This window comes from Vicia villosa, linkage group LG5, assembly GCF_029867415.1.
Source record: "Vicia villosa cultivar HV-30 ecotype Madison, WI linkage group LG5, Vvil1.0, whole genome shotgun sequence".
Classification (NCBI taxonomy): domain Eukaryota; kingdom Viridiplantae; phylum Streptophyta; class Magnoliopsida; order Fabales; family Fabaceae; genus Vicia; species Vicia villosa.
The window spans coordinates 122,873,424-122,889,690 of record NC_081184.1 but is presented as its reverse complement, the minus strand read 5'-3'; the positions used below and the strand labels follow the sequence as shown (position 1 = coordinate 122,889,690).

General features: G+C 34.7%; 1 protein-coding gene across 1 annotated transcript; it reads left to right on the top strand.

The window, feature by feature from the left end:
• Positions 1-10,013: 10,013 nt before the first annotated feature.
• LOC131607195 (cation/H(+) antiporter 19-like) lies at positions 10,014-13,962 on the top strand. The gene is made up of 3 exons (XM_058879216.1): positions 10,014-10,399; positions 11,252-12,253; positions 12,461-13,962. The coding sequence occupies exons 1-3, from the start codon at positions 10,208-10,210 to the stop codon at positions 13,715-13,717; spliced, it is 2,451 nt and encodes an 816-aa protein (XP_058735199.1). The 5' UTR covers positions 10,014-10,207; the 3' UTR covers positions 13,718-13,962.
• The last annotated feature ends 2,305 nt before the right edge of the window (positions 13,963-16,267 follow it).

Sequence of the window (16,267 nt, the reverse complement as noted above, 5' to 3'; positions counted from 1 at the left end):
TTGTTGATGGCCTGGATTGACAAACTGTTAAGGGCTTATGCCCTATTTATGGTGGCTTATGCCATGTTGCTCAGGTCTCATGCCCTGTTATTGCCCATTATCAGGCACTTTGGAGAGGGCTTATGCCTTGTTGGTACCACATGCATGAAGTCAAGTCAATCCCATAACATGAAGGTGCATAATTTGCATGATAATTGAGTTGTATGGTTGAGGCATGAATTATATGCTGATGTGAACGATGAATTGGGTGTGCTTGTGTATATTGGTGTGTATTTAAATTGATGACGATGGTTTAAATTAGTGAAGCTTGAATTGTGATAACATGCATGAGATATCTGTTGCATAGTTGCTATTATATAACTTATTATATTGTTGTGATATCTCACCCTTCTGTCGGAATGATTCTTTATACGGCATCGTGCAGAAAAATAGGAATACTTCGAAGTCGAAGTGAGTTGAAGATGGAGTCTTGCATACTTTTATTAGAGTCGGTGTCTGCTCTAATATGTAACAATGGGGGAACGGAACATTGTGTTTTTAGTTATGTTGTGTGGAATTATGTATAATCTCTTAAAATGTTATAACTATGATTATTTGGTTTAGAAACATGATTACGTTTTGGTGTTGGAAATTGTGAAAAGTCGAATTGTTTAGGATGTTTAAATGAGAAGTTGTAGTTTGATACTTGTATGATTATTATAATTATAATTTTCGTAAATTCCAAAAAAGTATGTGTTAAATGAGCATATTTTTGTTGAGATCGTTATATCCTAAGTACTTGTATTTTGTTTTACTCTGATAACTATAAAAATTCACGGGGAATATTTAGGGTGTTACAAGAGTCTTGGGTGCTTTCCTCCCGCGTATTCTTCCCTGAAAAAGGTGAAATCCTTGTTGTTCCACGAAAGTGAGATATCGAGTTACTGAAGGTCAAAAGATCTCAGCTATAAAATACGCTCAGCTCTGATCGACGAATATTTAACAGTTCGACTTCACTAGATCAAAATTTATCGCGGGGAGTTTATTTCCTACAAGGTATCTCATAAGCAATTTCATCATCATGGAGACTATCGAAACCATCAAAAGTTTCGTATTTAAGATTATTAGTGCTTCCTCATCTTTCGAATGTCTTAGTGCACTCAGATATTTGTTTCTTGAAGTAGTGTCAGATTGCCAGTTGGAAGAGGCGTTCTAATGAAAGATCACCATTGGTTATGACGATGATGTGGATCTCAGTGGTGACAATAAAATGTCGTAAAGTAAAATCATAATACTTAAAATTTCACATCACAACAAGGTGTCAATTCACGACGACAATCACTTCAATCGCTTGTAATTTTTCATTCAAGATTTTGTTTACCTTGTCGCGATCTAGGAATCATAATACTATATGATCTCGGGTTATCGTTCGGAAAAACTTCATCATATGAAAGAGGTATTTCGATAGCCGAACTACGTTGGAATTCGTTACACTATGGATCTACCTACGAAGTCGTTGTGGTAGGGATCTACCTTCAAAATCATTATGGTAGGGATCTACCTTCAAAATCATTATGGTAGGGATTTCACTGATGATAGATAATTGAGGCGAAACGCAATTGAAAGGCTAATTAATCAAGGATCCTTGTGGTGATATTGGAGGTAAGTGTCTTTATTTCTCGACGATTTTGGCATGAATCTGAGTTTGGACCTAGGATAGGGATTCAATTCCCACAAACTATGCCACCATTCTGTTCTAGAACCAGAATTAAGTTTAAGCCGGTGATGAGGAATCTTGAATCGGTGGTGCTGATCTTCTAATACGGTAGCACGATAGGACCTGCAAGATTAACACTCCAACTACCAAGTTGTTGTACTCCAATTTTTGACCATTGAGATCCCACCCCATTTTGTGCATAGCATGGTCATCATCATCATCATCATCATCATCATCATCATCATCTTCATTATTAGTATTTATGTTACATTTGCTAACAAAAATACAAAAAAAAGGAAAAATCGTGTTTTAATTTGCTTGTTGCTTATTTCCTAAGGCAGGTAATTGATCAAGAGGCTCGAGCAAAATTTGGCACAAATTGGGGTTTTTGACCTAACTCATTTGGGAAATTGACTTTTAATCAGGACATAGCTCCATGGCTCAAAATATGACTCAAGGACCTCCAAATCAACATTATAATCCATTCACATAATTTTTTTTGAAGAGGAGAGCTTGATTCAATGGAAATCCACAAGAGTGCAGTTCATCTAGAAAAAGTCAACTGTGTGGGTCAATATTTGACTTTTGAGAAATTTGGTCAATTATGAACTTTTGAGGATCAAAATCATCAACATATGATTATTAAAGTCATTTGATTAAGAAAAATCAAGAAAATCAATTAAGAATCAAAAAGTCAACAAAAATTCAAAATTGGATTTTAAGTGTATTTTGCCTCATTTTCGGAACTTCAAAATTCACCTACAAACTCAAAAATCTCCCAACATGAAAGTCGTAGATCTTGATCAAATAAACAACTTTGTCAATAATAACATTTCTTCAAAAAATGATTAGTTTGAGGGATATTGGATCAAGAAGTTTATGTTCAAAAAACTTGGAGAAATTTTAAGTGTTTTAACATGGATTTCTTCTAACTTTATGGTCATTTTTCACCAAGATCCCAAAGGAGTTTGAGAAAACTTTTAATAAATGGATTGAAGTATGTAGCAAGGGCTTTTCAAAGAGACCATTAGCATGATTTTTCATCACTTGAGCTAGGAGATATGATTTTGTGAAGAAGGCTCCATAACACTTGAATGCAAGCCATGAACATGAAGAAGTTATGAAGCAAAGTCATTTTTTAATGAAAGATTCCTTCCTTGCAGCTCCTATTTCTTGTTCCAAACACCATAATCAAAAGATTACACAAGCTTTTGAGCTATAGACCAAGTGGTTTAAGTCTTAACCAATGCATAATGCCATTTCAAGCAAAAAGCCGTGACTTCCATTTTGGAAAAGTGACTTTAATCACAAAGCCCACTCTCCTTGAGCTCCCAACTTTTTTCTTCAGCACAAAAGCAAGTTGAATGTCACAAGCAAGCCTCCAAAATGCTGAGAAAGAAACCAACAACTCCAAGCATGCTTGTACCTTATCTTGGAACTATGGATTTTCCCATTTCTTCATGAAAAAGCAAAAGTACATAATTTGAAAATTATGAAGACATGTGATCTGATTTTTCCCTCCACAAACCATATTTTGTGCCTATAAATAGAGGCCCTTTCTCATTGCATCAAACACACCAGAATTCTCCAAGTCACCCCCTCACTTGAGATTCTCATTTTTAGTCATTTGCACTTTTTGAGTCATTTCAAGTTAGAGAGGTTATGAGTGTCAAACAATCATTCAAACAACTTCTAAACATCATTTGAAGTTGTTCATCATAATCACCACCCTCAAAAAAACCCCAAGGAAAAATCTCAAAAGTCACTCCTCCATTTTTGTCATTTTTAGCTCAAACTTGCAAGTTCTGAGTTTCTCTCAAGTTCTTTGCAAACCAATCATCCAAACACTTCATATATCATATAGAAGCTATCCAAACCCTTACATCACATCTGTAATATCTCCGCTACCACCCTCCGTCTTCATTTGTCGTATTTGCGTGTTGAGGTGGGTAGAGAGATTGAGAGTAGTTCAAAGCAAAGTAAGCATATCAATAGCACCAGGGAGGTTCAAGGAAGCTCATAGAATCCTTCCTTTATTGTTGGAACATCATTTAAATAGGTTACCATCTCTTCCTGTTCGGTAAGAAAATCTTGAACTTAAAACTCATAATTTAAGCTATCATTTATGCTCATTCTTGAGTCATTATTGTTCATGTGATTTGTGTGACCTGAAGTCCTATGAAAATAGACATTTCTTGAGCTTGATTGTCATTTAAATAACTTTTGAAAAATTAGCTTACTTTTGGTTTCAACAAAATGTGAAAGCTACTATCAATATTAATTTGTTCTAAGCACATAGTTGAGTTCCTTGCAAAATTATAAGCAACTTTGATGTTTACATTTTTGCATTTGGTTGAGAAATAAGAAAGTTACCATTTTTAAGATATTGAAAGTTTGAACAAAATGTGATTCAGCAGCAGAATCTGATTTTTTCGAAGGAGAAACCGGTTTCCTCATTTTAGGAAACCGGTTTCCTGAATCAAAATTTCTTTTTCTCGAAGAAGAAACCAGTTTCCTCATTTTGGGAAACCGGTTTCCTGAGACCTACTTTGAAAAATATTTGTTTTTTCATCATTTTTCTCAAGTTGTTTTCATGAGCAAACTAACTCCTTTTGAGTTAATTTTTTGCACACTCCTTGTTGATGTGATATATTTTGTGAATATATTTTTAAAGAAATCCAAAAAAAATTTAATTTAATCATTTTTTAATTAAATCAAAATAGTGCCTTTAGGCCTTTTAAGGCCTTTTAGTAAAAAACAAAAGACGTTTTCTTCACCAAATGTCTTGATTAAATTTGTGTGACTATTTTAGGACTTACCCTAGCTTCCTTTGAAGTTCATGCCATGATCCCTTGGTTGCTCACTTAGGGTTTGCACAACTTTAGAAAATGATTAGGCTTAGGTGTATATCACCAAAACCCTAAAATCCTAATCTCATGATCTTTTGATCCTAAAAAAAAAGTCATGTTAATATAACTTGTTGCTTTAATCATTGTCTTTGTTTATGTACATATATTTGTTGATTTTTATCCTTGTATCATTGTACTTTGTTCATTGTGTTATCATTGTATATATACTTTGTTTACTAACAATATGCATGAGATATTTATCCATCCATCATATTCATTCATACATGAAATGATCCCAATGTATAAACATCATTTTGTCCATTATCATTTGTGTTTACATTGACTTCTTTGTTATACTCACTTGTTTGTCTTTTGTGACACATGTTATCACACACACTTGAGGTATCCATTGATTGATTACTTAAAGTTGTTGTTGAAAAATCCAAAGGAATGAGAATGGTATTGACTAAAATTGTCAAGGTACTCAATCTCTAGTCCAAATCTCTTTTACTTTGTGCTTAGTATTGTTAAAGCTTCGCACTTGTTTTAAAAATGGTTTTGTATTGTTAAAGCTCAACCTTTTTAAACTCAACCCTTGGTTTTGTATTGTTAAAGCTCAATCAACCCCCTTTTTTAAACCTTGGTACTAAGAGGAGAATTATTCCAGGTGAAACTACTCTTAGTCCATTGACCTTGTATTGTTAAAGCTTAGTCCCTTTTTTATTAAACTTGTTAAGTATTGTTAAAGCTTAACATTTTTAAAACCCGTTGAGTATTGTTAAAGCTCAACACCCAAAAAGATTTTGGCCACTTTGGCTCTTTTATTTTTCTTTTAAGAGGAACTACAAAAACTCTGACTTCCCTATTGTTAAAGGGGTATGTAGGTCTAAGATGCGATGTCTTATCGAACTCACTTTCAAAACTTTCTTTTCTCATCCCCACACTATATTTAAACAAATTCACAAAAACATTTTCAAAATAACAGTAACAAAAACAATAATATTTTCAAAGAGATTCCTATGGAGTATCATAGATGTGAGGGGTGTTTAAAACCTTCCCCTTGCATAACAAACCCCCGGTACCTAAATCTCTGTTTGTTTTATTAGTTTTGATTTTAATTTTTTTTTTTGAGTTTTATTCGCTCTTTCTTCCATTTCCTTTAGAAACAATAAAGAGCGGTGACTACTCTGTTTAAAACAAATGAGCTAAGTCTATTCAATGACTTTATTCTCACAAATTTCAACGCTACACAAGTCAATTCAAAAATCAAGATGAATATAATGAAAAGTAAAAATAAAATAAAAATGTACCTTGGATTCTATTCTTAACTTTTTGGACCTTTGTTCAGGCCTATAACAATCACCACTTTGTAAAACTAACCGTTGTTACATTTTGTATTTTGGAATGGTTGGTTAGTTACATAGTTATAGTTATTTATTAGTTTCATTTTCCCTTACGTATATAGTTTGTTGTAAGGTTTACAAGGTTTTGTTATATAAAAATCATTTTAGAGAATCTTTCAATTTAATTTTTCCTCTCATTATTGTATGTACTGCAAGAGCATCAATACAACGATCATATGCAATTGAAAATTCTTCATGTACAAGTTATTGCAAGATTCTTCAATACAATTCCTAACAAATATTAAGTATTTAGTCTTAAATTTTGAGAAACACCGTGTGACGCATAATAAAATAGTACAAAACTATTCCATTTAGTGTCATACTCACCATTAGAAATAAAATGATAAATCGAATAGAATATTACATTAATAAGTTTTATTCCTTAACAAAAAAAAAGGAATATATTTCTAGCATGCTTTATTCCTTTTTATTTTCAATATTTCAAACAATGTAACCATCAATCTCAACCCATTTTGCGTTTAATTTCATTATCTAATCACTATATCAACTCAAACATTAAGCGTACTCCTAATATTTTGCTAGTTTAAATAATTAGTAGTGCTTGTAAATAGACTATTTTTTTTCGTTTTTGTGCATGTTTTGTTTTTTAAAGTTTTGGTTATTACATATAGAGATTAAAGGTAGTGTCATACCATATAAAATAATTTTATATTTTTTATGGAAATTATTAATATGTTATGTTATTAACATAATTTAAAAATATATATGTGATTTAATGGAGTACACATTCTTGATTGAATGACATGTAGTGTAAAAACATTTTATATATAATATTAAAATTGGTCTATACGATACAAATATTATAAAAATTAAATTCCAATCTATTAGTTTTGGACCAGTCACAAACTTTAAAAGAAGAGGTTATCTTCACTCTTGATCGCTCCACTAAAACATCGAAAGTACCGAACAATCCACTCAAGAGCTTTACACTACATTTTCATTAGACAAATGTTCATTATTATCGCATTTTATATCAAAATTGGTTAAGAACATCTATAACCGACATTTGTATATAAAATATATCACGTAAAATTCGAGGTATTCTCTATGATCATTAATTCACTCTATTCTTCGTTTTCTTATGGTTTTTTAGACTCTATGGTAAGTTCACATTTTACAAAATTATTCTATTCGTTATTAACTTTGTTACTAACACTATTACTAATAAAAAAAATTCTAGATAGAAAACTTTTTAAAAAAAGCAAGTATTATATTAGAAGAACACTAGGGGTACTCTCAGAGGCGGTTTTATAACTCAGCGAGCCTGGACACGCGTTTGGGCTCAACCCCCTACTTTCTTCGTATTCTTTCAATCTAATAGCCGATTTTTAGATAAAACTAGGGGCAAAATTAGTAAAAACAGAGTGTGAAAACTAAAACAGATGAATAACCAATGGCCTAGCCCAATTAGTTATTTTTGCCCAGGCTGTCTAAAATTCGTGGCTCCGCCACTGGATTCTCTTGCCCGATTACAAAGGAAACACTGACAACAGTCTGGAAAAAGAAAAATTCACAACCAACAAAAACTTAAACTAAATAAGAGATGGGATCCTTACAAAATTCATCGAAGTTACGGTTGGGAATGTCTCCACTAAGCGACCACTTCCAAACTTTCAACTTAATCGACTAAATCAAGTCTGACGAATTGCAATTTTTTTTGAACTAAATCATATCTTACTCACCATTTTTCATATTTTTGAACCTAACATTATAGACCAAATTAAGAAAATTGCACCAACCTGTACCTTCATCCCTTCTATTGATACCAAGCAAATCTTCCACCTTCTGTCACACAACTTTGACCACTTTGCAGTTGAAAAAAACATGATAAAGATTTTCCATAAAATAAAAACAAAAAACACAAGATAAATCATTAGGATAAGAAAGAACACCTCTTTTATGCAATTGATACTTACTCAGAAGCCTATTGAGGAATCATCGTCACCCGAAAGCTTTGACACTGAACGGAGCAGACACTTTCCATAATCTAATAGGAGCGTCTTTACAATCTGCATTAACCTCATCAAAAAGTGCAATCGAATAAATTATGTCGTATCTTGACTAAACAGAGTAACCAAAAATTGGATTCAGTTGCCACATGTGAATATCCACCTTTTCCTCAATAGGACAATTATTCAACAATAATCCGAATGGACTGTAGAGAGTTCCAAGATTTAGACTCCAAATCTCATTTGATCCCAAAGTTGTCCCACCGCCAAGAATTGTTCAACCAAACTCCCATACTTGCCACTACCGCTGACTTCTTAATGCTCACATGGTACATGTCTGTATAGACATCGCATAACCTTTCAGGAGAGCACCAAGATGCCGTCTAAAATGGAGTTTAATTTTTGTCTCTGATATTACATTTGATGTTACTTGGAGAAACAGAAACATATCCCAACAAATTCTTTACTAACGATACTAAGTTTTTCCACCAAGAGGATTCAGAAACCCTCCTTCCATCATTCTTTCTTGTTAGAACTTTGTGATAAATATCTCTGTATCTAGCCTTCAAAATCTTCACCCACAACGATTCCTCTTCCACTAGAATTCCCCACTTCCAATTCAGCAAGAGAGCTAAGTTGAATTTTTCGATACTTTTCACTCCAAGACCACCCATCAAAAGAGGTTTGCAAATTGGGCCCCAACAAAACCAATGAATTTTCATACTATCCTCCTTCTTACCCCACAAAAACTATATTGAATTTTCACAAATTCTCTCCATATCTTCGCCACAGGTTTGTAGAACGAGAGTAAGAAGATTGATAAGTCGCTAAGCACATATTTGATAAGAGTAATCCTATCTCCAACCAAGCAAATAGGCCTGAAATCGTTAAGGTTTGACAAACTCTTCTTTTTCGGAACCAGAGTTAAAAAAGATGAAGAGAAGGATTTAGATAGCCTCACATTACTGTGGAAGTCCTTAAAAAATCTAACAAAATCCTTTTCAAGGAAGTGCCAACAATTCCTTATGAATACAAATTTGTATCTGTATGGGCCCGGGCTCTTTGATCCTTTACATTCCCAAACAACTTCCTTAATTTCTTGATTAGAAAAGAATGCTTCCAGAATACTGTTGTCTTGCTCAGAAAGGGCATTGAAATCAATACCATCGAGTTGAGGCCGGTTAATTTCAGGTTCTCTAAATTTCTCCTTAAAGTGCTTCCAAACCACTTCCTTAACTCCATCGACTGATTCAACAACGCCCCTATCAGAGTTAACAAATCATATGAAATTTCTCCTAATTCTACCCTTCATAATGCTGTGGAAAAATTTGTTATTAGAACCATCATCTCTTAACCACTACAACCTTGATTTCTGAAAGAGGATCCCCTCTGTAGTACTCAAATTCTTCCATAACGAACTAACAACTAAATTCCTTTTACAAACCAATTCCTCCCCCAGGTTCTCCCAGCATCAATAGAGCAACTCATCAACTCTATTACTCTCATCTTTGTTCTCTTCTACTTCCAAATTCAATTTCTCAAACACTAATTCCACATTCCATCTCCTAAGACTACTTTTGAACTGCTTTAATTTATCTTTTAAAATAAATCAACTACTTCCAACAATCTTTAAAAGTTCTCCCATTCTTTTTCCACAAACTTTACTTTTTAAGTTCTCTATTTTTTAAATAGAAAACTATAATAATCCAATATAAATTCGTAATTTACATAAATTGTCCTTGCAACCAAACCACTAATCATTAAAATTAAAAGTTTGCACCTCTTATCATGGATACACAAGTGTACCATTAATATCAAATCAATTTTTTATATTAATTTATATCTTAAATAAATTTAAACTTTAATAAATTTTATTTTAAGGTATGGTATGGTACTCAATCAAATAAAAGAATTTTCTTAATTTCCACACAAACAAAAGACATACCCCTCGTGTCACACTCGACTAACAACACAAAACACTATATATAGCATGATAGTAAACACAAAGCTTCATTGCCATTCAGGACCAATCACTATGGAGCACAATTTTCGAGAGTGTGTGTTCACAAATTCTCATCACAACACAATTAGTAACTAATGCATTTTCTTCTCCTACTACTTATTGCTCTATCTCATATTCCATAATTGGAAACTTTATTTCCTCTTCTCTCTTTCCATTTCACTCACACTACAGATGAAAGAATAAGAAGGATCTCATTCTATATACATAAATTTTGTTGTTATATAGTGTATACATTACATAACGTTACATAGATACATCAATTGAAAATGGCTAGCCATGAATCTATGTGTCCAAAACCAATGAAGGCCACATCCAATGGGGCATTTCAACATGAAAACCCAATGGATTATGCACTTCCTTTGTTGATTGTTCAGATATGTTTGGTGGTTGCTTTTACGAGATTCATTGCATTTCTTTGCAAGCCTCTTAGACAACCTAGAGTTATTGCAGAAGTCATTGTAAGCATTTTCTTATCTTATTATACACATTTCATTGCTCTCATTTCTTTTATTAATTGTTCTTAACCTATAAATCACGAACACCAGACACACAGAAACCGAATACGATACTGACACATTAACATATTATTATTAGTAATAATTTTAAAAAATAAATAAATTGAAGGTATCGTGTCGGTGTTGGTATCCGACTCTGACATTGACTCTGTATCTGACACACCTTTTTTCATAGAGGTGTCTGACAGACATTTTTTAACATAGATGTCGTTGCTAAAGAGCTATATAACACCGACATCTATGAAAAATGATGTATCAGTATCCTAGTTTGAAACAATCACCTATGCTTGTTATTACATTTATTTTATTTATGTTTTCAAATTTTACATGTAATTTTAATATAAAATATTAACTTTAAGAGATTTTTAGTGGTGTATTTTATATATCTTCTAATCAAAATTCACGCCGCAACGGCGCAATGCACATCGCAACGGCGCAATGCGCATCGCAACAACTACATCTGCGACCTTAACCGCAATTTAAAACCATGAAATAAAGTATAAGTAATCTCAGTGAGTTTTGCTCTTGTTTCAATTGGGCCCTCAGTGTGATTGATCCCCAGATTAGTGTGTCTTAGGGTTTGGATACAGAGTTTTCAATAAAAAGTAATCTCAATTGTTTATGAGATAATCAATTATTGATTTTGATATATATGATTTGTTACTATGCAATAATGCAACTGTGTATATGTATCTAATATGAAATATTGTAATATCAAATTCATGTACAAATTTGACTTGGGTTTGGATCATATGTGTGTCACATGATATTTATTTTGTTGGGAAAAAAATGCAGGGAGGGATATTACTAGGACCATCAGCAATTGGGAGGAACAAGAGATTTCTAGAGATATTTTTTCCTGAAAGAAGCTTAACAGTTCTTGAAACAGTAGCCAACATTGGCCTTCTATTTTTCTTATTTCTAGTAGGTCTTGAACTTGACATGCGATCGATACGCAGAACAGGTACAAAAGCCTTATGCATAGCCCTTGCTGGGATCAGTGTCCCATTTGTACTTGGCATAGGCACTTCAGTTGTTCTTCGGGCCACGATATCCAAAGATGTTAATCCAGCTGCCTTCCTCGTCTTCATGGGCGTTTCTCTTTCGATTACCGCCTTTCCTGTCCTCGCTCGCATCCTAGCTGAGCTCAAACTCCTGACAACCGATGTCGGTCGTATGGCAATGTCAGCTGCTGCTGTCAATGATGTTGCTGCATGGATACTACTTGCTCTTGCCATTGCTCTTTCGGGATCAAACACTTCCCCTCTTGTTTCCTTGTGGGTCCTGCTATGTGGTGCGGGTTTCATCGTCTTTGTTGTTGTTGCTGTAAAGCCTTTATTTGCATTGATGGCCAAACATTCCCCTGAGGGTGAACCTGTGAGGGAGATTTACATTTGCATCACCTTGACAGTTGTTTTGGCTTGTAGTTTTATGACTGATACTATTGGTATTCATGCACTTTTCGGAGCTTTTGTAGCTGGAATTGTTGTTCCTAAAGATGGACCTTTCGCTGGCGTTTTGACCGAGAAGATTGAAGATCTTGTTATGAGTCTTTTGTTGCCACTTTATTTTGTGTCTAGTGGATTGAAGACTAATGTGGCTACTATAAGTGGAGGAATGTCTTGGTTACTATTACTCCTTGTTATATTTACTGCTTGCTTTGGCAAAATTGTTGGTACTCTTTCTGTGTCATTGTTGTGTAAAGTGCCTTTTAGAGAAGCATTGACCCTTGGATTTCTCATGAACACCAAGGGCTTGGTGGAACTTATTGTTCTTAACATCGGCAAGGATCGCAAGGTATCGTTTCGGGACTATATAAAAGAGGCATTCACGCATTCAGCACATCGTGGTACGTTGGATCTATATAGCATGTTCTATATTCCAATCTCGATCCAACGACCACTGATATACTGACTGCATGAATGCGTGAAATTTTGATAGTAAAAAATCTAAATTCGATTAATAATATAACCATATATGTTAATTCTGTGTGAAAAATTGTAGGTACTGAATGATCAAGCATTTGCAATATGTGTTTTAATGGCATTGTTCACCACTTTCATCACGACACCGATAGTGATGGCAGTATACAAACCTGCTAGGCATGGATCACCATACATGATTAAAACAGTTCAGCGCAAAGATCCAGACACAGAACTTCGAATACTAGCTTGCTTCCACAGCACATGGAACATTCCCACATTAGTCAATCTAATCGAATCTTCAAGAGGGACACGGAAGCGAGGAAGATTATGTATATACGCAATGCATTTAATGGAACTTTCAGAAAGACCTTCCGCGATAACAATGGTTCATAAGGCGAGAAACAATGGCCTGCCCTTCTGGAACAAAAAACAAGGCGACAACAACGATCAAATGGTTATTGCGTTTCAAGCTTACGGACATCTAACTAGCGTTAATGTCCGTCCAATGACAGCAATTTCGTCGTTGAATAACATCCACGAAGACATCTGTTCAAGTGCTCACCAAAAGCGGGTCGCAATGATTCTACTCCCGTTCCATAAGCACCAGCGTGCTGATGGAATGATGGAGTCACTAGGACAATCTTTCCGCATAATGAATGGCCTTGTACTCAGTCACGCTCCCTGCTCGGTTGGAATTTTGGTCGACCGCGGCCTTGGAGGGACAAGTCAAGTTCATGCTAGTGACGTTTCTTACAATGTCGTTGTACCTTTCTTTGGAGGATGCGACGATCGTGAAGCACTCGCATACGGAATGAGAATGGCTGAACATCCGGGGATTTATCTCACTGTCATCAAGTTCATTACTCCACCAGGAAAAACACTGGCATTCGGTGCTAAGCTGATCGGTGTAGCAGCTGACGAGAATCGAAAAGTAATAAAAGTGGCTGATGATAGCACAGACGACGAAGATAAAAAAGAGGATAACCAATTTTGGTCGGACTTTATAAGTGTTTCTTGTAAGAGCGAAGAGTCTATAGTATACGAGGAAAGGTTGGTGGATAGCAAAGACGATGTTATAACTGTATTGAGGGAAAGGAACAAAAGCAATCTGATTTGTGTAGGAAGAATGCCTCCAGTAGTACCTTTGCTAGATGGAAGTGATTGTGCTGAGCTTGGTCCTGTTGGAAGCTATTTGGCATCTTCTGATTTCTCTACAATTGCATCAGTCCTAGTTTTTCAGCAATATAATCCTAAGACAGATATTCATCCTTTGGTGATGGAGGTTTCTGATTATTCTGATATCCCTGACACACCAAGAGATAGAGATGAAGTATAGAAGAGGAAAAAACAATAAGGTTAAGCTAATGTTTCTGTTTGCATGAGTTTGGATACTGACTTTACATATGACATAGAAAAAGGATGAACAAGACTGAAGTTGTAAGGTGAATTTGTTTGAGAAATAATTGGGTTGTTATGAATAAGAATTATGTGACATCTTATTGTGATGTCATTTCTGCTTCCAAAATTTTGGTTAATTACCAATAGTGTGGTGTTGCTTGTTTAGCCATTTAAGAAAATTGTTACATGATCTATTGAATCACAATTGTCATTGCTTGTAGAGACTATGATCAATGTGAAATTTGTTTACACTTCAAAATAAATAAGTTATTTGTTGAAAAAGGAAAGCATCTGAATCAAAAGTAAGTCGAATTTCTTTTAATTGAATGAGGATTTATCAATCCAAAAACAATCGAATACGAGAGAATTGAGTCTTTGATCAAGTTTACAAGAGTTCACAAAGATCTTGGTTTGTTTGAGTAAATAAAAACTTAGTGGAACTTGGCAACTTAATTGTATTCCATGTTTATAGTGCTAATAACCAACACAACTATATACAAAGAGACATGTTCCAACGGAAAGATGCAAGTGTGGATAGAGGAAACGGAAAACACCACAAAGTAGTCTAAATAAACCAAACATGGGGCAGCATGCATGTACTCCAATAGTAAAAGAATCACACAGACTATGAAAATAGCAGAACAAGTCTAATTTTTGCAAGTTTTTAGGAGGCTAGTTTAGGCATTAAGTTACATAGGCATTAATGTATGACAAAATGTGTGTATCATCATGCACATACATGCATAATTGTAACCAACTCTTGCATCATCCACCATGCATTATTTGCTATATATAGGTGGCTATGATTTTGTAAAGGTTAAGTGAGATTGAATAAATAATGTGAAAAATTCATTTTATCATGGTATTAATTGTCGAGTCGATCCCTTTCGCTCTCTTTCATTTCTCTAACAGAGTTTTGTTACGTAACTAACTTTCTCTCTATTATTCATCTTCTTCACTGAGTCTCCATGGAAGATCTTCCAATGTTACACTGACTGCACCAGGCGGTAACATTCATCAATCACCATCGCACATGGTGTTTTTCGGCACCTGATTTATCAACTTCACATCATTTCGGTCTGAAACTTTCCATAAAATTGCAGGAGAACAATTAACTGCTCTAGAATTAGCAGGTTAAAGGTGTAATCTTAGCTCAGAGAGCTCAAAAAGTGGTTGTGAATCCTCACATTCCAATTAAGTTTAAAACGCCTATTATTCAAGATCTCTAATGAATATGAAGAGTGGACCATTCAAGATCAAGCTATTTTCATCTGGCTTTTCTCCATGATATATGAATTTGTTCTTCCCCGCGTTATCTTTTGTAAGCACACCTTTGAAGTTTGGGATAGAATTCACAAGTACTTCAATGTGCATATGAAAGCTCGTGTTTGCTAGTTATGCATTGAATTGAAATCAATCAAGAAAGGTATCAGTCCAGTCATTGAATTTGTTTTACGTGTTAAAACTATTGCAAACTCGTTGCTTGCAGTTGGAGATATCATTTATGAATAGGATCAAATTGACTTCATTCTCAACGACTTCCCTGAGGAGGCACAAGGCCCTCACGAGCCTCGATATCTCTATGATGTTGAAGCGTTCCTCGATGTGTAGGAGGAAAAGCTTGATAAATTCCGTCAGGAGTTGGCTATTTCCTCTGTTTCAGCAAATACCATGAATGCTAATCAACAAAACAGTTGGTGTGCGTGAAAATTCAGCTCATAGTCAAGGACGTGGACGCACATTTCATGATCAAGGCGTGGTACAGGTTGTTTCCCGTCTAGATCTCGAACTACTTGTCAGCTTTGTGGAAAATATGGTCATGTTGTGATTGATTATTGGCCCCGATTAGATGAGTATTTTACACCAGCTCAAACTCAGGCCTCGCCTCAAAATGTTGTGATCTGACTTCAGATTCTCTCAACGCTTAAGCATTTGATTCTCGAGCCTCATCCCTTATGTCCGCAACACATGCGTACTTATTACGTCGATATATTGAAAGTCAGGCTTAGTTTGCAGACTCAGTTGCTTCTCACCTTCTTAATTTTTGTGCTTTTTACTATCATTATAAGAAAGCTTATTCAGTTACATGTCATGTGAGTGTAGCTAATGGTCAATCCCTAGCATTAAAATGTGTAAGTTCTACTCATATTTCTTCTTCCTTATGTACCTCTACTACACTTGCACTTAATGATATTCTTCTTGTACCATGTATTACCAAAAGTCTGTTGTTAGTTTCTAAGTTCTCACGTGATAACAATGCTGTGTTTGAATTCTTGGCTAATAAGTGTTTCGTCAAATCTAATGTTTCTAGGCTTACATTTCTTGAAGTTTTTCGTGATTCTTGTGGATTTTAGTGTTTTCCTCGCTTGGTTGTGCCTCCTTCCAACATGTCCTCCATGTCTTCTTCCAATTGCACGACTGTTTGTAATAATGCTAAGTTATTTTCATGTTCTGTGACATCTGGTGTAAATAACACAGGATCTAGTCT